The following is a 26,665-nucleotide window of genomic DNA, read 5'->3' as shown; positions in this document are numbered from 1 at the left end:
CAACAAAAATTGAATATATGGGGTTCTTTGATATGCTGAATCTAACCATGAATTTAGATTTTTTATTTGTGGGCCCCGCTATCAAATTGGTTCATATTGAGGTCAAAAGGGTCCAAAATTAAACTTTGTTTGATTTCATCAAAAATTGAATTATTGGGGTTCTTTGATATTCCAAATCTAACCGTGTATTTAGATTTATAATTTTAAGTCCCGTTTTTTAAATTGGTCTACATTAAGGTCCAAAGGGTCCAAAATTAAAGTTAGTTTGATTTTATCAAAATTGAATTCTTGGGGTTCTATGATATGCTGAATCTAAACATGTGTTTAGATTTTTGATTATGGGCCCAGTTTTCAAGTTTGTCCAAGTTGGGGTCCAAAATTAAACTTTGTTTGATTTTAACAAAAATTGAATATATGGGGTTCTTTGATATGCTGAATCTTACCATGTATTTTGATTTTGGACATTGGACCATAATAGGTAAATTAACAAAAATCAAGTTCTCAGGGCTCGACAATAACGCTTGTCCGATTGTCCGGTACCAGAGGAAACAAAGGTCGGACAAGTAAAAGCTATATCAAGCTTGTCCGACGGGACAAGTAAAATTATTCTGCAGAAAATAAATGTAATCCAACTTTGATGAACAAAGTAATTATAAACAAAAAACAAGAAAAGAACATAAAAACAAGTATTAATTTGACATGTTTACTTGCAATCGATAATTTAAAACTGGTTCTTTGTCAGGTACTTTTTAACAGGTTCTCGGAAACCAGTCTTACTGATCCAATATGCTGCGCTTTGTAGATAAGGTAACTTTACAAGACAGTTCATCACCAGCTCGGAAGCGATTCGGCTCCAAGTTTAATAGACAGTTTGGCACCGTAGGAGACATATTCAATAAACATAATTAATAGACAGTTTGGTAAAGCAGGAGACATTTCAGGACCAAGACAAATCAGTACCTCGTTTTCCTACCTTATTCTGTTGCTTTATAACAAATACCATACCGGTAATTTTTTTAGCAAAAATATTTTTAAAATAAAAATGACCATAACATTCACAAAATCATATTTGATCATATGTCATGTATGTAGAAAAAAACAATACTTGCAATACGGTGACCTATAGTTGTTAATTTCTGTGTCATTTGATCTCTTGCAGAGAGTTGTCTCATTGGCAATCATACCTCATCTCCTTTTTTTATTGATTGCATTAAATAAACTTTTTTCAAATTAAAAAACCAGGATACAAATCCAATGAGTGTACATTGGCAATCCTATCAGACGGTGCCTCATGTGCAGAGTCTGATGAGACTTTGGCATTGATGAAAACTAGAACCTAAGTCCTGTGACATGACTAGATTCAGTTGTTCTCGACTCATATTTTTGTAAAGTATTGCAAAAGATATGTTAAAATCAAATTCTGTTCTATTGTTTTAACTCAATCAACTTAAAATGCAAAAAAGGTTATTATTAAGATTTTTTTTGGACAAGTTACAATTTCATTCGGACAAGTAAGTTTTGGTATGTACTTGTCCTACTGGACAAGTTGAAAAAAAAGTTATTGTAGAGGCCTGGTTCTTAGACCACATTCTTTCTGTGTCAGAAACCTATGCTGTGTCAAATATTTAGTAACAATCAAAATTCAGAGCTGTATCAAGCTTGAATGTTGTGTCCATACTTGCCCCAACTGTTCAGAGTTCGACCTCTGCGGTCGTATCAAGCTGCGCCCCAGCGAAGCATTTTATTTAATTTGAATTTATTGTCTAAAAGAAATGCACTACAAAATAACTGTGTTCTCAGGCCTAAGAGATAGATTCCGTAAATGTATATTCTGTACTTTGGCAACTTTCCTGAATGGTTTGCTGGTTTCAATTTGTCAAACTCAATAAAAGTAAAGGATTTACATCTTTGGTTGACAGAAATTCTGTTAAAATGTCCCATTTTGGCATTAAACAGCTAAAATAAGCATTTTAAAGCAGTTTGCATTTTATGCCTAAGAGGCATGCTGACTTTCTATCTGACAGCTTTTTTGTTCCTGATATTTGTGTTTCTATGCTAAAATCAAATTAATTAACCATTTGTGAATTCTGAATCTAGAGAAAAGTAGATTATCACAGAAAAAATGTGCAGAATATTTTGTATTTATGGCCCTGGTTAAACGGCATGTTTGATGTATGTGAAATGTGAAGAGCTTTGTACATAAAATCTGTAGTCCATCACAAATATTTCACTAAATCTGTAAAAAAAAAGCACTTTACAATGATCAGTACACCTTATGTATTTCATATGCTACCATAAGTTTCTTCTTTAGGATAGTAAGTGGTCCAAATATATGCCAATTGAGACTAAAACTACATGCAAGCTTTCCATTGAAAAGTGAAAAAAACTGGTCATCAGACCATACTGTCTGCAAAAAAGTTAAATACAAGAGTCCTTTTGCAATTAGACTTCTTTTATCATGACACCTTAGCATAGAAACGAGCAAAAAGTAACAAATTGTCATTTCTTATAGCTTCTGTGTGCATTTTTAGCTCACCTGACCCGAAGGGTCAAGTGAGCTTTTCTCATCACTTGGCGTCCGTCGTCCGTCGTTGTCGTCGTCGTTAGCATTTTACAAAAATCTTCTCCTCTGAAACCACTGGGCCAAATTTAACCAAACTTGGCCACAATCATCATTAGGGTATCTAGTTTAAAAAATGTGTCTGATGACCCCGCCAACCAACCAAGATGGCCGCCATGGCTAAAAATAGAACATAGGGGTAAAATGTAGATTTTGGCTTATATCTCTGAAACCAAAGCATTTAGATTAAATCTGACATAGGGTAAAACTGATTATCAGGTCAAGATCTATCTGCCCTGAAATTTTCAGACAAATCTGACAACCTGTTGTTGGGTTGCTGCCCCTGAATTGGTAATTTTAAGGAAATTTTGCAGTTATTGGTTATTATCTTGAATATTATTATAGATAGAGATAAACTGTAAACAGCAATAATGTGCAGCAAAGTAAGATCTACAAATAAGTTGTCATGACCAAAATTGTCAGTCGACCCCTTTAGGAGTTATTGCCCTTAATAGTCAATTTTTAACAATTTTTCGTAAATTTTTGTAATCTTTTACAAAAATCTTCTTCTCTGAAACTACTGAGACAAATTTAACCATACTTGGCCATAATCATCTAGGGTATCTAGTTTAAAAAATTTGTCCGATGACCCCGCCTTCCAACCATCATGGCCAACTTAGTTAAAAATAGAACATAGGGGTAAAAGGCAGTTTTTGGTTTATATCTCTGAAACTAAAGCATTTAGACCAAATCTGACAGGTGGCAAAAATGTTCATCAGATTTAGATTTATCTGCCCTGAAATTTTCAGACAAATCTGACGCCCCGTTGTTGGGTTGCTGCCCCTGAGTTAGTAATTTTACAAAAATTTTGCAGTTTTTTGTTATTATCTTAGACATCATTATAATATCTAATATCTAATACTATTAATTATGATTTTAACCTTATTTTACATGATTTCCAAAGCATCAGTAAATTCAGGTGAGCGACACAGGCTCTTGAGAGCCTCTAGTTATATGTAAATATGGGCTACGTCCTAAATCGACTCTAAAAAATTCTCAGTATTACATGGCCGAAGACCATTTTATACTCATGTGGTATGCTTTTTGTAACTTTTCTCTACATTTAAAGTACATTTAATATATAAGAAAGAATAATTTATGGTTAAAAAACTTCAAATTGGTTGAAAAAAATGCATGTTTATGTAAGGCTTCCCTTAATTCGAAAATCTCTATTTTCAGGCATAGGCTCATATAAATTTGACTTTGTAATACTTGTAATAAATCTGATAAATAAAATGAGTGTTCAGATGCTTTTAATACTTAATATATAATATTCAAGAGCATTTAAAAAGCAAATTTTTGCAATATTTAATTTTTTTAGGCCAAAATCTTGACAGTTGAAAGTATTTGATTTAAACATCAAAAATAAACATCCAAATGTCAATACTTAAATGACCGTAGTTTCTATAATATATGTCCTATGGCCATGAAACTTGGCCAACTATCTTATAATTCCATAAGCTTAGGTCATGCAAAGTTTTATTAAGATTGATCAAGTCTTTCTGTCCTATAAGTTCAAGGACACAGTTATCGTCCTTTGGTTTCGTTGTCTTCGAATATAGTCCCTAGTGTGAACAGTGTATAACTTGCATTTTTTTTTATACACTTTCTCAATGTTTTTCTTGATATTTAATGCATGAAATATTAAGTAAGGGGATGAAATTACATGTTAAAAAAATTTGGGTGCTGAATCTTTATGTTAAGTAGTGATTTGGTCCAGTTAAAAAAGGTCAAAAATTAGTACGTCTGAAGCTGTCAAACTGAATTTTAGACCCCCTTAACACAGAATTGTCAATATTTTGAGTTAGAGCTGGTAGAACATTCTATAATTTTGATATTATTTGTCCTAATAGTAGTACACTACACTGTAAAAATCTTTTTGAGATAGAGCAGGTGCGATTTTTTTAATTTGAATTTATTGTCTAAAAGAAATGCACTACAAAATAACTGTGTTCTCTGGCCAGAAATGAAAAATTTTGCAATTTTTCCATTTATAAAGGGGCATAACTGTAGGACGGTTAAAGTGATGCCACCAAAATTCAAATTTGATCTGTGTTTTATGGTAATAAGCATTGTGTATAAGTTTGATTACATTTGGTTGAGGCAAACTTAAGTTAGAGAACGGAAACCAATTTTAGGACATGCAGACAGACAGACAAGGGTAAAACTTTATGCCCCCTCTGCTTCGGCAGGGGCATAAAAAATGACACAGGATCATTGTTCCTGTGATGTGTGTATTAGGGAGCTACCATTTGATTTTTATGGGGGGGGGGGGGCTAGGATAAAATTTGAAAAAATAGGCAGGACAGGAGTTTTGAGTAAAAAAAAAGGCAGGATGAGATTATTTGCAAAAAAAAAAGACAGGATGACAATTTATGTAAAAAAAAAGTCAGGATAAACTAAAAAAAAAAAGGCAGGACCGAATAGAGTGAAAAATAAAAAGGCAGGACCGAAAAGAGGGAAAAATAAAAAGGCAGGACAAAATTTTTCATCCTAGCCCCCCATAAAAATCAAATGGTAGCTCCCTTACCAGTATCATGAATTATAAAGCATAATATGCCAGAAATTGACTATAAATTAAAATTAATTTTTTCAGATGGTGCTTTGGTAAAGAGTATATATACATCACATACAGGATGGGTATCAAGTGTTTGTTGGTCCAAGACGAACGAATTCCTGTTTATTTCTGGTTCTTATGATTCAGTAATGAAACTTTGGGATACTAGAAGGTTAGTATGTCATGTTTTATTTTGTAAAGAACACTTGTGATTCATATTCTTTTTGCGTCAACTGGAGATGCAGACAACACATTGGATTGTTTAAACCCATTTACATGCATACACAAAATTCATCCAATGAATTAACATACAGGATTTAATACTCCCTACATCTTTGACATTGGGCATGCTTAACAACTAAAATACAGGTATTATAAGACCTTTCTTGTACCAAGGATTTCTTGTAGAATTGTATGCTTGTAATTAATAAAATTTTGATATAGTGACTATAGAGGCATAGAAATTCTATTTATATAGTGAATAACCTCTAAAATTATTATACATGTATATATCATTTAGCATATCTCTGATACCTTGAGTTTAATAAATAAATAGTCAAACATTTTCATTTCAGTCCAAAGGCCCCATTATACAACATGACAGGCCATGATGAGAAAATCCTAGCTGTTGATTGGTCCATACCATCGTCCCTGTTGTCTGGTGGAGCTGATAACCATTTAAAAATATTTCAGTATAAAGAATAAAAAAAAAATAAAACATTCAAAGGTTTAATATCTTTATTCTTGAAAAAAAGACTTACATTGTGACAGATTATAAAAACACTCAATATCAAGCAGGTCTGTTACATTCCTCTTTAAAATAAATTGTTCAGACATCTCTATTCATGGATCACTGAAGACGTACCAACTTGTTTTTGTATAGTTTTCAACAATATAAATTACATGTAAATTTCCAAAATTGTTATGCATCTTGCAACATTTTGTTCCTAAAATAATGTTCATGTGCCTTTGTTTCTTTAGCAAAGGTTGTGGGAAAATATTGTTATTTATTATTTCAAAACAATGTACTGGTCTGAGGATTACTCAGTTCTTTACATTTAGCAGTGTTTACTATGTCAAAGCTGATTAGGTAATTCTATACACTCATCTGACTGAATGATTTAGTGGCTGTGTAGTATTATTTATAAAAGTTTTTTTTTTGATTTTCAAGGATTATAACCATGAATGAACCTTCCAAATTATTTGAAAACAAGAGAAGTTAGATGCTGAATTGTTCAAAAATTGGTAAACCATTGTGTCGACAGTCACTGTAATTTAAAGGCTAGCTGGTTGGCTTCTTGTATGTTAGGCTAAGTCAATGCATATAAAGTTGGATCAATTGCAATTTCTGGTAATTTCTTTGAAATTTCTCTCTCCATGATATTCAGTTGGTTTTCATAAAGGTCAACTGATTTAGTTCTGAACTATGACACCCATCTATTCAAAGATGACTGACTTCCACAACTGAAAGAAGTCTCAAACATGATCTATTTGGGAAATTTATTTGAAAAGAAATTCTCACAGAGTTCTGTAAACTTTGGCTATATTAACAAAATGTTGGTGAGTGAAAGTTTGCAAGGATCAACCAAATGCTTGCTAATCTTGAAAATGTTTGAACAACACACATGAAAAAATAACAATACAACTTGTATATCATTTTCACTTTGCTGTTTTACATTTGCTTGTTGCCTCTGCAAGTTCTGAAAACACCAAGCAGGGTTCACCACAGAATGAAAATAAAGGGTGGGGGAAAAACTTCATCAAATCAGAGATGGTGGGTTGCATTGTTGAATCGTTCCTTATATGTTTACTTTCTGCCTTACAAGTTGTTTTCATATATAGCTAATATGTATTAGTAAAGGGGGTCTCGCATACATTTTTTGGTCACCACACTTTAAGAAACCTATTAGAGAAGTTAAAAACCCTTATATGGCTTCCCAGATTTCAGGAACAAATGAGGGATCCAAATATTGCTTTTCATGTGATAAAGTATTCATTATACAATTTTATTATTTGAAAGAACTTTCTTTCATGACAAATTTTGATTTCCAATAAAATGATATAGATTACTGATTAAGGAATTATATATACCCAGTTTAACTATTTTCCTTAATGGCACAGCTTAGCTGTTTATTTAAATGTCTATAAATAACCAGACAGTGTTGTCTGGTATTTAGGTATTTCCCCGCCAAAAGTACACATTTGACATGGTTGTAAACAAAAAGAAAACATGTGGTCAGGGAATTCATTTGATTTCTGAATTATACTGCTTTTATCAATTTTGTTTGGATATATACACATACCATTAAGGTATTTCAGGTATAGTCAAGCATTTGTATTTAAAGAATAGTTTGCAAACAATTTTTACTTTTCAATTTGAAGAAACTGGGTCATGATCGTTCATTGGATGTTACCTTGTTCAACCACGCGAGACAATGTAAATAATGCAATCAGCTGTCAATGTACATCCCCTGAGGCAGTGTTCACACCATTAAACACTAATTATATTTCCTAATTGCCACTGACATGATAATTAGATTAGGGATATCTTGAATTGAACTTCAATCTATTGAATTTGCAAGTGTGGCGGACTATAAAATGAGCGTGGTGCTGGAAATTTTAGCGTGACGCTAGAAATTTAAGCATGGCACACTGCCACGCTTCAATAGGTCATGGTGATCCCTGCAAGTAAAGGGTCCTGTCTGTATCTGGATGACTTTTTATGCAAATTTTTATCCAGCCAATCATTTCAAGCCACATGCTGGCTTTTTCCTGCTAACATACTTAACACAATTTGATAAAAAAAAAAAAATTACTGAGGTCCACAGAAAATATCAGATGCTGAAAGGTCACTGAATATGACCACTTAATATGGAGTTTTTTCAGATCTTTCACAAGCAGCAAACATATCTTGCATTGGTTTTCAATCAGATTGCTCAACCCCTGTCGTATGTGCAAAGGACTGATTCTTCCAATATTTAATTTACCTCTCCCCCTTTTTGTTTTTAAGCTATTTAAGTTATTATAAAAATACTGAGGCTTCTGTATTTTAATCAAAAATCTTATTTAAAAAATTTTGCAATCAAATGCTTAAAGATACTACACCCCATTATGATTTTTTTTTTAACTGAGATGTCTTCCCCTTTTGTAGGATTACAATTTTGATAGCTTGAAAATTTTATCATGGAACAAATAAGCTTACAATTTGAGAAATTAATTATACAATAAAACACAGGGTCGTTATCACTTATACCCGAACACAAAGCAACAAAAATATTTACTATCAAATATAAATTAAATACAACAATAAAAAATATTAACAACAAGATTCTAGCTTTGGTCACTGATTATGAATCATGTCTTGAAATGGCTGGTGAATACATCTGTAGCACCACATTTGTGTTATGTATTCCTTGTGTGTCGTGTGCGTAAATGACTATGTCCTTTCTTCATATTTACATCCCAAGGCAACTTGAAACCTCTACAAAAGAGAAATTTCATGATTTTTTTTTTAACAGAACTTGCAAAAAAAGTGACGACATTTATATACCAAAAAGTATAACATGTAACAAAGAGGTAAATAACACCGGGAGCTATTCATGGAATGTCTTCAAAACTTTTCGTATCTGTTGGTGAACCCTGAATCGAATCGTACAAATATTTCAATATGATGTGCTTACCTTTAATGAAATTCAAGTTAATAAAGTAACTCAGATCTAAACTTCCTTGGAAGGGAAACTTGTTATTTTTTGGTCAAGTAGCACATAGTCCTCTCAGAATGTGCATTTACCTATTTTACTATGTATCTTGTAGATATCTGTATGACATTCAATGTCTAACAATAGTAATAAAAACAGACATAGATACCAAGGCTTAGAAAATTCTCCTCGTAAGGATAATAGAAATTGTATTAGAATTATTTTCTCATTTCAGAATCGAAAGGACTACGGGTTACCCGATTGTTCATACCCAAAAATTAAATGTTGCATCATAATTGAAATTCCATTGGTTGGCATGTTTTAAACAAATATACTTTCAAAAATACTATTCAGAATGCTTTAAAAACTGAAAAGACAATTCGTAATAAACTAGATGTGTCGGAACGACACAAATGGCCCCGTCTCAAAAAGTCGTAAAATCTCCAATTTCAACAACACATGTGGACACAAACATGCATGGATAGTATCCAGTTCTCAAGACCAATACTAGTTTGATGAAAAATTTCCTTGATCAATGAGTATTTAAGGTGGTACCTAACACTACAGGGAGATAACTCTATAAAAATCAGCTAAAAGTTTTAATCATGTTGTATTGTTAAGGAAATATCAACTTCTCAATGATCAAAATAAGTGTTTGTCAAACTGCTATATAACCAGTGAAATTTTTCTGATAAAGTGGTTGGTTCAAATTATTTGAAATTTTTATATTTTTGTCAAAGGGTCAAAGTAAACATTTTGTCAAAATTTTAGTAAAATTAAACGAGCCAAATTAGTATTAGTCAAGGTGATGGGTACCACCTTAAATTTCAAACTATCAGCAAACAGGCAGTGGATGTACTGCAGATCTAACAAGATTTGTTGAAACAACATGAAAATCAGCATAGCGGAACGAAACATAAACTAGATCTGTAACTCATTATGGTAGACTTACATATAAAAAATCAGCACAAAATCTGAAGGCGTATAGAAAAAAAGTCTGTATAACTGTGCTTTCAACAATTTTCAAGTCCAAAACCCATAATTTCTGCAAAATACAGCAGAGCAGAATGAAACTTAAACTCAATCTGTAACTCATCATGGTTAACTCACATACCAAAAATCAGCCCAATATCTGAAGGCGTTTAAAAAAAAAAAGGCCGGATAACTGTGATTTTCAACAATTTATCAAAGTCTAAATTCCCTAATTTCGGCAAAAATTAGCAGGGCAGAACGAAACTTAAAATTGATCTGTAACTCATCATGGTTAACTCACATACCAAAAATCAGCCCAATATCTGAAGGCGTTTAAAAAAGAAGTCTGTATAACTGTGATTTTCAACAATTTATCAAAGTCCAAAGCCTGTTTTTTCGTCAAAAATTAGCAGAGCGGAATGAAACTTAAACTTGATCTGTAACACATCATAGTTAACTCACATAACAAAAATCAGCCCAATATCTGAAGGTGTTTAGAAAAAAAATTGTGTATAATGGTTTGTTGCGGAATGACGGACAAGGGTAAAACTACATGGCCCGCCAACTTTGTTGCGGGGCCATAAAAAATTGGTAACAGTATTTATTAATCAAACTTACGTAGCATCCATTTTTGGTATTCCATGACCAAACACCATCACTGGAATTTTATCTGTGATTTCTAAATGAGTAACTGAAGAAAAGAAAAAATAGATTTTCCCAAATGACAAAATATCTTGAAATTTTCTCAATCAAATGGGAATTGTCAAGGCTAAACTGTAGGTAAGGAGAATTTTTAGCTAAAATTAATTCATCAAATATACTAACCCTGCCACATTCTGTATGTGCCTGTCCCAATTCAGTAGCCTGTAATTAAGTGGTTGACATTTGATGCTGTATATCATACTTGTTTTAACCCGATTTTCGAAGATTTGGGGATGTACGGCGGGTGGGCGGCTGCCAACTTTACAAATGGAAAAATTGCTGAATTTTTAGTTTCTGTTCTCTAACTTAAGTTTGCCTCAACCAAATGTTATGAAAGTTAAATCTTGAGTTATGTCCCTTTATAATGTTATATACAAGCGGGGGCATCATCATTTCAACATAAATTGAATATATATAGGGTTCTTTCAAATGCTGAATCTAGACCTGTATTTAAATATTGGATTTTTGGGCCCAGTTTTCAAGTTGGTCCAAATCAGGGTCCAAAATTAAATTTGTTTGATTTCATCAAAAATTGAATTTATGCGGTTCTTTGAAATGCTGAATCTAACCTTGTATTTAGAGATTTTGGATTTTGGGCTCCTTTATCAAATTGGTCCACATTGAGGTCCAAAGGGTCCTAAATTAAACTTTTGTTTGATTTCATCAAAAATTGAATGCTTGGGGTTCTTTGATATGCTGATTCTAACAATGTACTTAGATTTTGGATATTAGACCATAATAGGTAAATGTTCAAATTTCAAATTTTTCAGTTCTTTGACCACATTCATTTTGTGTCACAAACCTATGCTGTGTCAAATTTTCAATCACAATCCAAATTCAGAGCTGTTTTAAGCTTAAATGTAGTGTCCATACTTGCTCAACTGTTCAGGGTTTGACCTCTGCAGGAAATCCGGTTTGCTGTCACTCTGACAGCCTCTTGTTTCAGTTTTGTACATTAATCAGGCCATTAGTTTTCTTGTTTGAATTGTTTTACATTTGTCATTTTGTAGCCTTTTATAGCTGACTATGCAGTATTAGTTTTGCTCATTATTGAAGGCCATACAGTGACAGATAGATGTTAACTTCTATGTCATTTGGTTTCTGGTGGAGCCTTTAACATAAAAATTAATGTCTGCAGAGAAAAATGCTGCATATGAATTGACAAAAATCAGTCCTGTGAAAATATGTTGTTTTTTTGTTTTACCTAGTAGTGGTGGCTAATTTGCAATCACCTTGTTAATCCATTCATCCATAAATATTTTTGTCACACTTTTCACTGTTACTAATCAGCAGCTTGACGGTTATGAGATTTAACATGTGAGCACTTTTCAGGTATGTCACTCATCTACTTCCTGTTTACCAATACTTTGAATTTTCTATTGTGACAAATGAAATTAACATTTTTGTGGCACATCTCTCTTTTACTACTGAACTGATTGACTTATTTGATCAGCAGCTTGACAGTGATTACTTGTAATGTGCGAGTGCATTTTGGAACTGTTAGACACTTACTTCCTGTTTTATTATATTTTGAATTATGAGTTGTGTATGCTTAGCATGACAAACTTGCAGCTTTTTTGTTTGTTTTGCTCACTCAGCAGGAAAGTTAATCACTGTTAGATGTGTAGAGAACCTTGTAACTACTTACTGTTATCAAGAGAAGGATAAAATGATTCAACAGAATTTGAATTTTCCTCTATGGGAACATCAGCACCTTTTTCTTTTTCTTTCAATTTCTCATATGCAGCCTGCTCTCTAGATCTTTGCAAATCCCATCTAAAATGTATGAAAGTTGTTATAAGGAATTTGATTTACACTGTAGGAAATAACAAAATTTTTGTTTTTTTTTTCTGATTAAGATGAATGTAATTAATTTTTTTCAAACAATGTTCTCACAATTCTGTAATGAAAACTGTTTTAATATGAGAGGGTATGCTGAAAATGGGGTTTCAAGATATAAATTGAACACATGCACCTTGTGTGGGCTACTTTTTATTAAGTTTTGTTCCTTTGACCTTTAAACTAGTGATTTAAATCTTTTTTTTCACAACACATTTTATAGTGGTAAACATTCATAATAAGTATTATCAATTTAACAACTCAAAGATGTACTCAAGATATAGCACAAACATCATTTGTAGGAAGACACAGATACATGGATGAACAGACAGATCCATTTATATGGGTTTAAACAAGCATTCTGAGAGTATTGCATGGCAATACATAGTCCCCTACCGGGTAAAAATTCATTATACTGGAACAAAAAGCTAACTTGTTCTATAACTTGTCATGGTGTAAACAAAAAGAAAATATCAAGTCAATATCTTCAAGCATGACAAAAAAACAGGGTGGAAAACTGATTAATTGAGTGAATTTTTCAAGTCCAAGGACCATAACTCTGCACAAAATTTCGAACTTGATCTGTATGTCACTATAACTAATATAGATTTGTAACTTATCTATAAAATGTCAACAATATTTATCTACACAATGTAATGTTATATATACATTAATAATTAATAAAAATAGATTATTATCTAATTAAAGGATTTCACTTCATAATTTTTTTAATATATATATATAGCATTCAGAAAATTAGTTTATACAAAATAACAAACAAACCTGCTAAAAAATTCTTCCAATAATTTACCAAAGAATGTCTTTTAAAAATGAGTTATCTCCCTTTGTACAGAAATATGGTTTAACATAGTACTCTAACATTAGATATGGTCCATAACTCTGGACTTAATCATCAGACAGGAACAAAATTCGAACTTGATCTATAACTTGTCATGGCAAAACTATATACCAAATATCAAATCAATATCTTCAAGAACGAAGAAAAAAGTGTGGAAACCTGATTTGCCGTACTGACGGATGGACAGACGTACGGACAGACTGACAGAGTGCAAACTTAAAGTCCCCTTCAACTTCGTCGGAAGGGGACTAAAAATAATAGACAATACTTGAATTTTACATTTATGTTGGTTAATAAATAAAGAGCTGCTGAACCAACGCCTCCTATGTTTTGTGCTGGTAGAGTTCCCTTAAGTGGATATCAGATGGTATGCAGGGTTGTCAGATAAAAAGATCAAATACCGCTACATTGACAACAGCACTTAAGTAAAATGCAGTTTACTTAAGTGTTGTTGTCAATGTAGTGGTATTTATGTTGGTTGTTAAGCAAGATTATCAGACATTTTTTAAACTTGATACCTCAAGGATGATTGTGGCCAAGTTTGGTTCCAATTGGCTCAGGAGTTACAGAAATTTTTGTAAAAGGTACCACAGGACTACTAGTGAGAGGATGGAAGACAAGTCAACAATAGAGGCCAAGTGATGACAATAGCTTACACAGGTAGCTAAAAAAGATGAAACTAGAGTGTCTTGATATTTTGTATTTCATTAACAGATCTGAGTTTAAACAAGAGATTTTCTCATACAATAACACATAAATTTAATAGTAATTTCACCTCTTTCTTCTCTTTTCTTCTATTTCTGGTTTAGTGTGCCTCTTTGTATAAATTTCATCTTCCATATTCTATAAAATGTTTCAAAACACAATTTTTATTATAAACAAAAAGGATAATAATAAATTGTTGGCAAATGATATAAAGTTAATCTTTACAAGTATAGAATGTGATGTGTTTCCAGTTACCAACCTGAAAATAATATTTTATTACATATAGATAATATTCAAGATGTGATAAATATAAAGTTTGCAGTTTGTCTATGCAAGTTTTTTTTTAACCAAAAACATATGCTTTTGAATGAATCATTCTGAAATGTGCAAAACTTGTATTCTGCCTACATAGAATTAGTGGAGAAAAGGTAAAAATTGAATTTTCAATCTTCAGGAATGACTTTCAATGGTTATCTGTATAAAATGTATATACTTAGCTATAATACTATTAAACTACAACAAGTTTTGACTATTTTGTGTAAAAATAAGCTTGAATAAAAATCATATTACCCAGTATTGCCAAGTATTGCCCAGTATTACCCGTTTCTGGGAGTATTGCCCAGCCTGGGAAAACCCGGGTTTTCCCGCCCGGGTAATACTTTGCCAACCCCGAGATGCAATCTACTGATCATGAAGTATCTTCTGTCCAAAATTTAAAAGTGTGAGAAAGTTATTGATGTCTTAAAAACCGAATCCCAAGACTGTTTAAAATGTTGTCAATTAAATAATATTCTCAAAATTATGATCTGTATTTATCACTCCATCTCTTGGTTATGACATACTGGTACATTTTGTACATACAGGTATGAAGAAGCTGTGTCTAAGTTTTTTGTAAGATGCCATAACTGTTCAATTAAGTTATTGATGTTAAAATAAATGTGGATAGTGTCCACATGTGGACACAGATGATGCCCCGCTTGCATAGCATATAGTTATAAAGGGACATAACTGAAGAACGGTAAAAGTGACGCTACCCAAATTTGAACTTTATCTGAGTTTTGTGGTAATAAGGATTGTGTGTAAGTCTCATAACATTTGGTTGCAATCTTTCGATTTATAAAGGGGCATAACTCAATAATGGTTAAAGATTTGAACTTGATCTATAACTTGTCATGATAAAACTATATACCAAATATCAAATCGATATCTTCAAGAACGAAGAAAAAAAGTGTGGAAAGCTGATTTGCCGGACTGACGGATGGACAGAAGGACAGATGGACAGACAGACAGACAGACAGACGGAGTGCAAACCTAAAGTCCCCTTCGACTTTGTCGGTAGGGGACTAATTACCAAATCTTTGGAGTAAAATCATATATAAACTTTATCCAACTGATTAAAATACAGTGTCCACGCTGGGCTTACAAGGATCTTACATTCTATTGTGAAGACCTTCAGGTTTTGTCATAATGATTCACACCTTCAAAAAATTTGGAGGCAGAAATTTCATAGGTTGATCTAATATTTATCAAAACCGGAAGTAGAACAAAATTTTATCAGAAGCATTGACACACGATCTATATTTTAATCAGATTGAAATTTCTATCCACACACAGAAGTCAAGTTTCCTCCAAAATTTTTTTTACATATATACTTTAACTCTATGGTCTTGATTTGTGTAACTTAATATAAGAATACTGTACTAATCAATTATCTACCTACAATAAAAGTGTTATTGTATTTGAAGAATTCAAGCGACAAAAAACATGTATGCATCATATAAAATGTTCTTTGTATTTGAACGTCCATCAAAAATGAGCAAAATTACAGGTTTTGTGATGAAAAAATCTGATATAAAATTATTTAGCATGTTGAGTCAACTTTCAATTTCATGAACCCGGACAAGAAGTGGTATAATACATTAGTGCAAAACTTGTGTTGACTCACCTCTGTTCCTTCAAGTCCCCACTGATTTGTATACATTTTTATCCTCCAATGTGGAACTTCAACTGAAAATGATTGATATGACTTATGAGTGGCATTGTTGTGGTAGGAATTACAACACAATAAAAGAAAGCACTAGGTACATGTTCAACAATTAAATACAAACATGACAAATGATACTACTAAATAATTAGGATAAATATTCACTTATATGCACCAAAAAATGTCAAGTTTTCAAGGAATTTGTTTTCCAGGTGGCAATGTACAAATTTATACTTTGTAGGTCATAAATAAGTAAATTATCTTATCATTTTAACATTGCCTTGTTTAAGAAAATCAACACTAGTTTGTACCTATTGAATAAATATACCATCTTTGCAATTATTTCAGTCTATTTATAGTATCACAAAATCAATAAGGATTCTCCTGTCATTACATGCAACCATTAAAGCATATTAACTTGCAATACCATTTAAGATTCTTGAGCTATTATTAAGAAAACTTTTTTGCACCTTTTTTTAACCTTGACCGTGGTCACAGTGATCTTGAAATAAATACTCATTATATGTGACCATTGATATTTGAGTTTGGTTCCAATGTCCCAATAAAGGTTCTAGATTTACAATCCATAAACTTCTTTCCTGTATTTATTTCAGTCTATATTTGGTAACTTTGACCTTGACCTTGGACATAGTGACCTCAAAATCAATAGGGATCTATCTCTCATTACATGTATATTATGTGACCATATATCCACAAAGTTTGCAATCTAATAGAAAGTATTTGATTATGGTAATCATCCTGAAACATTTTCATTGCACGATATTAATTACACACATGTACAGATGAGACATATCTGTGTGTTAACATTTTCCACTGGAAGTTCAGCAACCAACAATCTTTGTATTAACACTTTATATTTATGGAAAGGAACCAGATCATTAGTGATGATTTTTATTTTATAACATTCATAATTGACAGGCATTAATTTATATTATGTTTTTGTGCTTTTATCTATTAAATTTGGCCATTTGCAACTTATTTTTTAGTTTGTTTTAAATTGTGCTGTATACACCTCTGTCCCAGGTTAGGGGAGGATTGAGCGCTCACAAACATGTTCAATCCGCTACATTCTTTGTGTGTCTGTCCGTAGTCAGGAGCATGTAATTCAGTGGTTGTCATTGGTCCATGTCTGTCATATTTATTTTTCTTGCAAGTTGCATTGTTATCAATAAGGCCGTTCATTATATGGTTTGAATTGATTCACATTTTTATGTCATGTCGGGGCCTTTTATAGCTGACTATATATATATATATATATATATGGTACATGTATATTTTTTTTTCATTGTTGAAGGCCAAAACTGTAACCTATAATTGCTGACATCCATGTCATTTGGACTCTGGATGATAGTCGTCTCATTTGCGATCATACATGTAGATGTACCACATCTCGTTATTTTTATATATCATCATAAAGTAAGACTTAGATAGCTTCCAGCTTTTAAGAAAACACTCAATAAATATTTGCCCTTTACCAACCAACTCATATATAAATACAAATATATTTTCTTTGTATTCTAGGTCAGAGATTTATCCTAATTTTCTGCTATGTCATTTACCTGGTATTTAATAAATATCAAAATTCATCCAAAGAATTACAAACAAATAATATTTCTATTTCAGCATTATTTCAAATATCTTGTAATAGTTACCATTTGTAGACAATCTTATTGACTATCTCTTAATCTACTCACTGGTATGTTATACAATTAAAATCAACCTTTCTGCAGCATTTACTTTAAATGTTATGACATGTACAATACTGTATTTGACCAAGTGTCAAAGATACATGTGGTTGATTTCTTTTAAATCAAATACCAGTAATAATGCAATGGCAATAATTTATCTTTAGGTTTCAATTCCACATACATGCATGTAGTACCAAAAATGTACCTGAAAAATACATTATAATCCAGAAAGTAATTTACCCACCTGTTAACTGAGACTGAGCACCTTTTAGCAAATCAGGTTTATTTTCTATTTCAATATGTTCTGCTACCGGTTGATAAAATGAAATGTGATAATTGTCTTTTGTACGTAAAACACTATTGTCCACATTGTCTGTTTTCTTAATACTTGTTCTTTTTTGAAGTTCCTTAAGCATACTAGGATCTGCAGCTATCTGACCAGGTCTTGCCCTGTATCCCCAAGCATTATATATTTCCTCTGTAGGTATAGTGAAAGTTCTACTACGACTTCTGTTAGTCCTATCAACTTTTGGTTGTAATTTAGTGTCTGTTGGTTTGTTCCTACTATCTACACTTAAATCTGTGACAAAACGTTTACCGAGATTCTGTGGTTCAAAACTGGCTCTTTTCCTACAATTATAAATAGATTAATATACAAGCATTGAAAGATGTGGATACACTGAAATGTCTAACTGGCTAATCTATCTTGAGATAAAGGTTTAGTGTCAATTGAAACACCTAATAGTAGTGATGGAAAGAATGGAAGTAAAGCTATAGGTGTTTCTAACAGAAGAACTCTTAATTTAATTTATTTGATTGTCATTTTGTTTATACAATACCAAATTTGCAAACGAGCTGACGACAAAGCTCATATTCTAAACAAATGAAGAATACAACCTAGTAAAGTAAAGAGGCAAGTGAATTGAAAATAGAATTATGGAATAAGGATTGCGTAAATGATTCTACAAGTCAATTAAATGAATTTGCGAGTGATGGAGAAGATCATGTTACAAAATCAATTTGTTTCATGTTTTTTCAGTTTCTGTTAGAACACCAATCAATAGACTATTTTCAAATTACCAACTTTTGACTCCAGATAATATAATTTTTCGACTGGTTACCTTGGACATCATGGTACCAAGTCAGGTAAGAGCAAGCTAAAGAAGTAAAACCAAGCTTTCAATTGGTACAATTTTGGGGGAAAACTACCTGGTTAATATTTTTTTCACTTCAAAATCATCGGAAAACAGTAAACTTTCCCCTCAAATTACACCGATTATATGTTTGATTTTACTTATTTTGGCTGCTCTTACTTGACCGAGTACCATGATGTCCAAGGTAACCAGTTGACAAATTATATAATCCGGAGTCAAAAGTCGGTATTATGAAAATAGTCTATTACAATAGGAGTGCTATCTTTATACTCCTAAAGTATTTTATGACTTCTCATTTAAACAATCCTAATGTTGTGTGGAACCTGTTACATTAGTGGAAGGCAAAGTCTGTGTTCTGCAAAGAGACCCCACTTCCATCTCCAAAACTCTTTAAAATCGAACAAGGCAAGAAGAATATAGACCACTGAAACAGAGAATTTTTAAAACAAATGTTTTTCTCTGCTCTCTGAATAGGATCATGAGCATGATATATTGATGGAGAGTGCTAAATGTTCAGAAAATAAATTTAAATACTTAAATACACATACACACACACTACTACCCTTTTAACTGACCAAAATTAAAAGATATTTTCCCCAGTGTTTGATTTTCAACTCACAAGGCATTAAGGGTCATTGTTTGGTGTTGCAATCATTTGGCATACATCATACATGTTGATAATTTTTTAAACTTTTACAAAAACCTTCTCAAATGGGTCAGTTCATCACTTGGTTAACCCCTCAGTTTTTGGTTGGGTTTGTGTTGCTAAGTCTTTAGTTTTCTATGTAGTGTTTTGCAGAGTTCTCTTTATGTTGGTTTTTTCCATGGTGTTGTCAGCAACTCTTTGACTAAATGAGTTTTAAATGTCCCCTTTGTGTCTTTGGCCTCATTTATTTTTTATCATCATACTTTCCTCACATTATTTTCCCAACAATTCTTGTTACCTTTTCAATGACTTCTCTGTTGTATGTGATGGTAAATTTTCAGACAAACACTGTGTAGATGGATGATGATCACCTTTTTGTCTTGTAGGGCTTTCACTTAATTCTACATCAGGTATTCTATGCTTTAGTAGAGACATTCGTCTTTCCATCCGATCTAGTCTACATTTTAGCTGTAAAATAACATAAATATACCAGCATTGATAATTTCCACTGCTTCTACACATACATTTGTACATGCCTGAAAAAGTTTCAGATGAAAAATGAAAGAAACATATGGCCATCCTATAAACATTGATACTATTCATTAAACCCTAGAGGTTGCACTTTGTAAATACAACTGTTTCACAAACCATGCCTCTTTTGGGGAGATATATAATATTCATAGATATTTTGTTTTGTTTACGTACTGGTTCCCAGATATGATCTCTGTTTCATCTCAGAGATGTAACTTGTATAAATACACATGGATAGCAGCCAAATTGAATTCTGAGGTACAAAGTGAAGGGAGGGGTAGTACAGAATTTTAATGTAAGTTTAAATTCATCGAACCTCGGGGCATAAAAATGTTGAAAATATTCCGCACAGCCCCATGTTTTGACCTTTGAAAAAAACAGTAGTGCATATAAACTTTCCATTCTAGGATATATATAGATTCTACCACTGCATCGAGTGTGAAACGATAATTATCCACTCGAGACAGTTAAATTTTCAAATTTAAAACGCGAGGCTTGCTGAGCGTTTTAAATATTTAAAATTTAACTGTCGAGAGTGGATAAATATCGTATTACAAGAGATTTGGTGGTGGAATCTGTTTCTCTAATGATTTCAAACAATACGCAGGCAAATTTTTTCATTCTTTTCGAATGATCTGCAAAAAGATGTGCTCTTTCTATGTGACGTCATCAGGCATGGTCGCCTTTTTTCATGCCGTCACAATAGGAAATTCAGAGCAAGAAAATTCGATGTCATAATCGGATTTTAACCAATGAAGAACTGAGATCAAACGAACCACACGTTGATTAAATTTTTTTTATACAATGGGTGCAGAAAGGGATAAATTGACGAAGAATTAGAGAAATTTTTTAACGAAACTTCAGACAGAGTTTTGGCCGTAAAAGGAGTTCCTATGGGAAATTGCATTGTCATATTTACAGAAGTGCAACCTAGATTCATATAGGGGTTGGTACAGTTTCAGAAGAGAATGTTCTATTGTATCTAGTTTTGTTTATTTAGACTTTGCAATAACAGAATATTAAAATTTGTGATTAAATAAGTCCCAAAATAAGTATTTTGTTGAAGAGAAACATTTTTGAGTCATGACCTACATTTGCTGCATGCAGAATGTTGCAAACATCTTTATTATACACTGATTTTCCTATAAAATATTGAGAAAACACCTTTAATGAACTTGTGGGAGAATTTCTTAAAAAAATAAGCAGTACAACACATAACCTTATCTATCTACTTTAAAATGCCCAATGAAAACTAACAAGTTTTAAAAATATTTACAAAACTGAAAATACAATCAATGACGAGAACCTTCTCAATAAAGGTCAGAATTTTTTTGAGTTTTTTCTATTTTTGAAGTGGCATGGTATGCAAATATCGCATACATGGTCTCAGTAGGTTCAAATACATGTAGTAAACTGTTAACAAAGAGATTTTTTCTTATCTTTGACACAGAGATAGGTACTTGCCTTGTCTGTTAAATTTTGCAAATAATGACATTTAAATGGCAACGCTGTATGACTATCTGTAAAGTTAGTATTCTGTACTACATGTACTATTCAGACAGCATCACATTCAAGCAATATAGAATCACATTACCATGATGCTAAAAGGCCCTTGGGAGAAGAAAGCTCTGTTAAATGTTTCTTATTTTCCTAACAAATTGTTAATCAATGAATTTATTCTAAATAATGCAAAGTATGTGTGCATTGATATTGACAACTTGCTAGTTATAAAAAAGATTCTTATTACTTCATTTCTTTTATTCAAAATTTGTTTTCCAATATCTTAGAACTGACACTGAAGTGTCAGAAAAATATACTGTTTTGTATGCCCTTTAAAGGCGTTGATAGTTTCATGGCAAAAAAAAAAGACAAAATTAATTTATTATTATTAAATATACTTTTATATAAACTAAAACACATCTCTAAAATACATGTCCATAGCTGAATTGAATAAGAATGTCTATTTTTAGCAATGATTTTAAGTATTCATATTGCCATCTGATGAAGTCACACAAAGAATTGTGTGAACAGATTTCTCTGTTATAGATAACTGTATGTCTGAACCCCTCCTAGTTTTCTAACTTGGTTTTACTATCTGACTTTTATTGTCAGCAGCTCAATGGGTGTCAATAGTGGAGCAGAAATCACTCAGTGATTTTGCTAGAGCTCGTCATTTTCGTCATTTACGAAACGGTTTTCAAAATGACGAAAGTATTCCAAATCAATTTCGTCACTTAAATTTGGAAAGAGTAAAAATATTTTCGCATGAAAATACTATAATTCTACCTGTTTTATTGTGATTATCACTTATCCTTCTGTAGTTATATTGGGGTGCATGTTTGCCACCTTATATACAAGTTTCAAAAAAAAGTCCAGAGATATTGTAATAGGCATGTCTGTCCATTATTAATAATTCCTTATTCATTTTGTTGCAACTTCAGCAAAAGTAAGGTTATTTAGTAATAACTATGTCCATCTGCTGTCACCTATTATCTACATCTCCTCCTACATTGAATGGAGTTCTTCCTTATCAAAAATTTAAAGAGAGCCTTCCCCTTTTACAAGCTACAGATTTTAACTTGGATTTTTGTAGGTCATCATGTTTTTAAAAATTATTCTGTGAATTGAGTCCTGTTTAGTGGTATAACTTACAAATCTAGGTTTGTTTGTAAAAATGTAAACCTACTGTAAATTCAGAATTTAATGTGTGCATTTATTAAATTATTATTGCAATTCCTTGATCACTGGCATAATTGTGGCCCAATTAATCATTAATTTTAATTCATAATTGCAAGTAGACCATAATAAAGATTTTCCTTGCAGTAATCTACGATGTTGTTGTCTTTGTGTAGCATTATTTTCCTGAGGTTTTAAGACACCCGCAGCATACCTCCCGGTATCCATCCTGATTACTCTCTACCAGCCTGTACCGTTATAAGGTGTTGGTTCACGCGATGCAACATTAATTGTAATTGCATAAATTCTATGAAGGAACATCACTACTGAAATCATGAACATGATGAATGCCAGTTTTTATTATTGCAATCCTGATACCATCACATTTTTCCCATTAATAAAAACATTGCAATAATTTGTGAATTTACAATATCCAAAAAATGATTTTATGTGCTTCTGGAGGAAGTGAAATACTGCAAGACTTTCATGTATATACATGTAGTATGTACAATCATGTATCATAATTATATTTATGCATGTACAAGTTGCAACAGTTGTGTTGGAGGCTCTATATTAGCATGATTGTATACACTGCAGTTTAATTTTGATTCATTCATTCAATTCATTATCACATTAACATTAAGGAGTCCCTGGACTCGCCTTCAAAAATCCTTAGTGAGACCCTACCAATAGCTAAATTAAAGCAGTGAAAATGAAGGCAGTACATACATTTGTATTTATTTCTAGACTCTGACAAAATACAAACGTTTATATTATGTTTCTTTTGAAAATTACCATGATTACAAAGCATTCATTTTGTAATAAAGGAGTAGGTCCGGTAAAGGCCGATTTTGGCCTCAAAATTCAGGTTCATCTGATGAAAGATTTTGGACACTTTTTAAACATTTAAGTGTCTACTGCAGTCGATTCAATTAGTTAATGTGAAAGATTTGAACTGATTTAGTCATTAAAGACGCCCAAATTCAAGCTTAAATATGAAAAATCTATCAAATATGCCATAATATGTCACTTTTCAGATGGTTTTTGTCAAAAATGAAAGTGGCCGCATCTCAAGTGATTCTCAACCTTTATATATGTTATGTATTATCATCAAATACAACTTACATCTAAATATTAAGAATGAACACAGATGCGGCCACTTCCATTTCAGACGGAAACCGTCTAAAAATTAACCAAAATGCTAAAATTTCGAAGATTTCAGTAATTTAGCATGACTTAATGATGCTAGTATCCGATACATGTGCATTGTATTGTCAAAAACAGCCCATATTTATGTAACAGAAGTATTCTTCTTTCCAATAAATAGCTAAAAATTTACATTTTAACAATTTTGTAAAACTGCTATATTTTGGGGCCAAAAAGGGGTCTTACTGGGCCTACTCCTTTGATGTTTTATGAGTAATATACTCAAGTTTTTTTGTTGTTGAAATTTTTAGTTGTGCGATTGATTCTCTTCATAAATACAATGTTATCATAACCCAAACTGGTCATTGAATATTCATTATCACATTAACAATAACCTCCCCTGAAACTATGCAGCCTCCACTTGGGGCAGATTCTATTCTGACACAAAAAATAAGAATATAAACAGTAATCCTTAGAACATACAATCTGTTTATTTTCTGATATGAATCTGAGCCAATTATGTATTAAAGATCTATTTTTTCCAAAGCTCTACTTAGGACAACATAAATTATGCATATTATTCAGGTATGGATCCAGCCCCAACCCATTTAATCAAATAGTGGCAAAAAAAAAATTTTCTAGTAGATTTTTGGAAATCTTGGATCTGGCACTGAACAAATAATTTCAGTAGTAAAAATATTTGGATTCTGAATAGATTTTGCCAATCTTTGTGTGGTTTCAATACAAGGAATATTTTTTTTGCCAATCATGATGCCAAGATTGAGCAGAATAATACATGATCTTCCAATCACTGCCTTTTCCGGGGAAAACAGACTTCACAATGGCCTGTGACACTTCCCCCCCACAAAGGACCCAGGTCAATCGGGGTAGTTCATTCATAATAAAGAAGTTGGAATCTTGTGTATAGAAATCAATTTACCGGGGCAGTTCATTCATAAAAACAAAGTTGGAATCTCGTGTATTACAATCAATTATAATTTTCAATCATCATCTAAAAATTTAAAGAAAATAGTTTAAACAAAGTATACCATAATTAGTTTTGATTTCATTGATTCACACTTTATATTATTATTAAAGTGAATGAAATTTAAGTGGTTTGTAATCACATGACCCATTGTTTTACTCTGCAAATCAATACCCCTGTCCCATACCTGCTATTCCTAGAAAGGCAATTAACTACACAATACGTTCTATAAGCTCTAAATTGCAGTGAACTGTACATTATGTAGACAACAAGAACATTTGACCTTTCTTTGTTTCTTGAGTACGTACATCGATTAACGATCAAATGAACAGTATTTACGTGAGCTCGACAATGATCTTCATTTTAAACTCTACCAGAACAGTTGATCTAATGAAGAAAATCTTATTCTTGATAATTTTCTATCAATATATATTTATAGTCTTAAATAAACTTAAATTATATGTATCGTCTTTTTGCAGCCATTTTGGACATTTCTGACCGTCTGCCATTTTTGTTTGTTTTTGTTCACCTTGCGTTGTTCTGCAGTTTACCTGAACGTTTGATGATCTTGTTAATATTTTCTTGAAGTTCCTCGTGAAATTTTTCGGCATGGAGACTGATTTACCCATATACACAATAATGTAATATCTGTGAGTTGTCAGATCTTGTTTTGCTTTCGTATTCACACACAATAGCGTGCGGTTTGGTCACATGATCAATCACGTGGTTTTACCCTCTATTTTGGCATTTGTTGGCATTCAAATAAGTCAGACATGTTATATACTCGTCCTGTTTTTTAGCAGGTTATAATAGTAAAATAAATAACGCGTCACCTCAGTAACCTCCTTTTTGCAATATTAATCAAATTTATCCGTATGAAAAATTAACCATTTAAAGGCATTTTTGCATCGAAGCTCAGCTTCTTGATAAATCGGCTGATGTAATCAATGATTTACTACATTGAAATCATCGGTAAATATTGCAGTTGTGTCAACAGTAGAATATATAATAGTCCAGCTGATATCGCTGTGAACTAAATATGGGGAGTTCGAAAACAAAACTATAAAATATTGAGTAAAGGTACAAAATAAACAACTCTGTGGTTTGGCAATTTTATTTACACATGTTACAATGACTGATGATCAGATACTTACATTATCCCTCTCTTGTTTGATTTGTTTGATTTGTCTGTCTTTCTGTATAACCAACTCTTGTTGGTGTTGAATGAGATCGATATGCAACACTAAAAGTTCTTTCAACTGCATCTCACCCAATGTATCCATTCTGGATGAGATGGAAGACTTCGTTTCTAGTTCGTTCTTTTGATTTTCAATGTTGTTTCTCCTAATAGACGAATCTTCCATTGGTTTGGGTTCGCTATCCATTTGTTTAGCATACTTTAAACTTTCTTTCAGCGCCAATGCAAGGTCGTTTTCAAATTTTAAAGATCCGTTTTCTCTAAGAGAAGTCGGTTTTGCCAGGCGACGTCTTGTTACTCCAGATCTACCATCTGACCTTCCGACGTCGCTGGATACATCATGTTTCAAACGATCACCCGTCATTGCTGGTCGCGGTTGAAAATATTATATTAAAGCGCTAACAACGGGCAAGGAATATTGGAGCCTCAATATTGAAGATATGCAAATTAGATTCGAGGAATGTTTCTTTTTTTCCTTCAGTTTGAAGATCATGACGTCATGTACCAACTTTGTACTAATAAATGAACACACTGGATTTTCAAAAAATAATGAAATTTGAATTGATTTACAGGGACTAGGAGATTAGGGAACAACCACGTTTAAAACTGCAACATACCAAATTAAGTTTTCTTCTACCAAGTCGAAATCTCAGAAAGTAAAAGGTGTGTGTAATCCTATGAAAT

The 26,665-nt window shown here is 32.3% G+C and overlaps 2 protein-coding genes across 2 annotated transcripts in view; one reads left to right on the top strand and one right to left on the bottom strand.

Moving 5' to 3' along the window:
- LOC127728529 (ribosome biogenesis protein wdr12-like) overlaps window positions 1–5,910 on the top strand; it is a 42,179-nt gene extending 36,269 nt beyond the window's left edge. The window contains exons 11-12 of the mRNA XM_052235953.1: window positions 5,217–5,349; window positions 5,753–5,910. Coding sequence (XP_052091913.1) covers window positions 5,217–5,349; window positions 5,753–5,882 — 263 coding nt within the window. The 3' untranslated portion in view covers window positions 5,883–5,910. The remainder of the gene's footprint in view (window positions 1–5,216; window positions 5,350–5,752) is intronic.
- Window positions 5,902–26,433, bottom strand: LOC127728524 (male-specific lethal 1 homolog). Its single transcript, XM_052235945.1, has 8 exons — window positions 25,938–26,433; window positions 19,744–19,913; window positions 17,890–18,275; window positions 15,898–15,959; window positions 14,023–14,090; window positions 12,198–12,325; window positions 10,466–10,538; window positions 5,902–8,658 (listed from the first exon to the last, which is right to left on the bottom strand). Exons 1-8 carry the CDS (start codon window positions 26,343–26,345, stop codon window positions 8,580–8,582), a joined length of 1,374 nt encoding a protein of 457 aa, XP_052091905.1. The 5' UTR covers window positions 26,346–26,433; the 3' UTR covers window positions 5,902–8,579.
- Between the last annotated feature and the right edge of the window lie 232 nt (window positions 26,434–26,665).

Source organism: Mytilus californianus, unplaced genomic scaffold (assembly GCF_021869535.1).
Source record: "Mytilus californianus isolate M0D057914Y unplaced genomic scaffold, xbMytCali1.0.p SCAF_2, whole genome shotgun sequence".
Taxonomy (NCBI): domain Eukaryota; kingdom Metazoa; phylum Mollusca; class Bivalvia; order Mytilida; family Mytilidae; genus Mytilus; species Mytilus californianus.
Note: the sequence above shows the minus strand (reverse complement) of the source record. Positions and strands in the feature narration are given on the sequence as shown.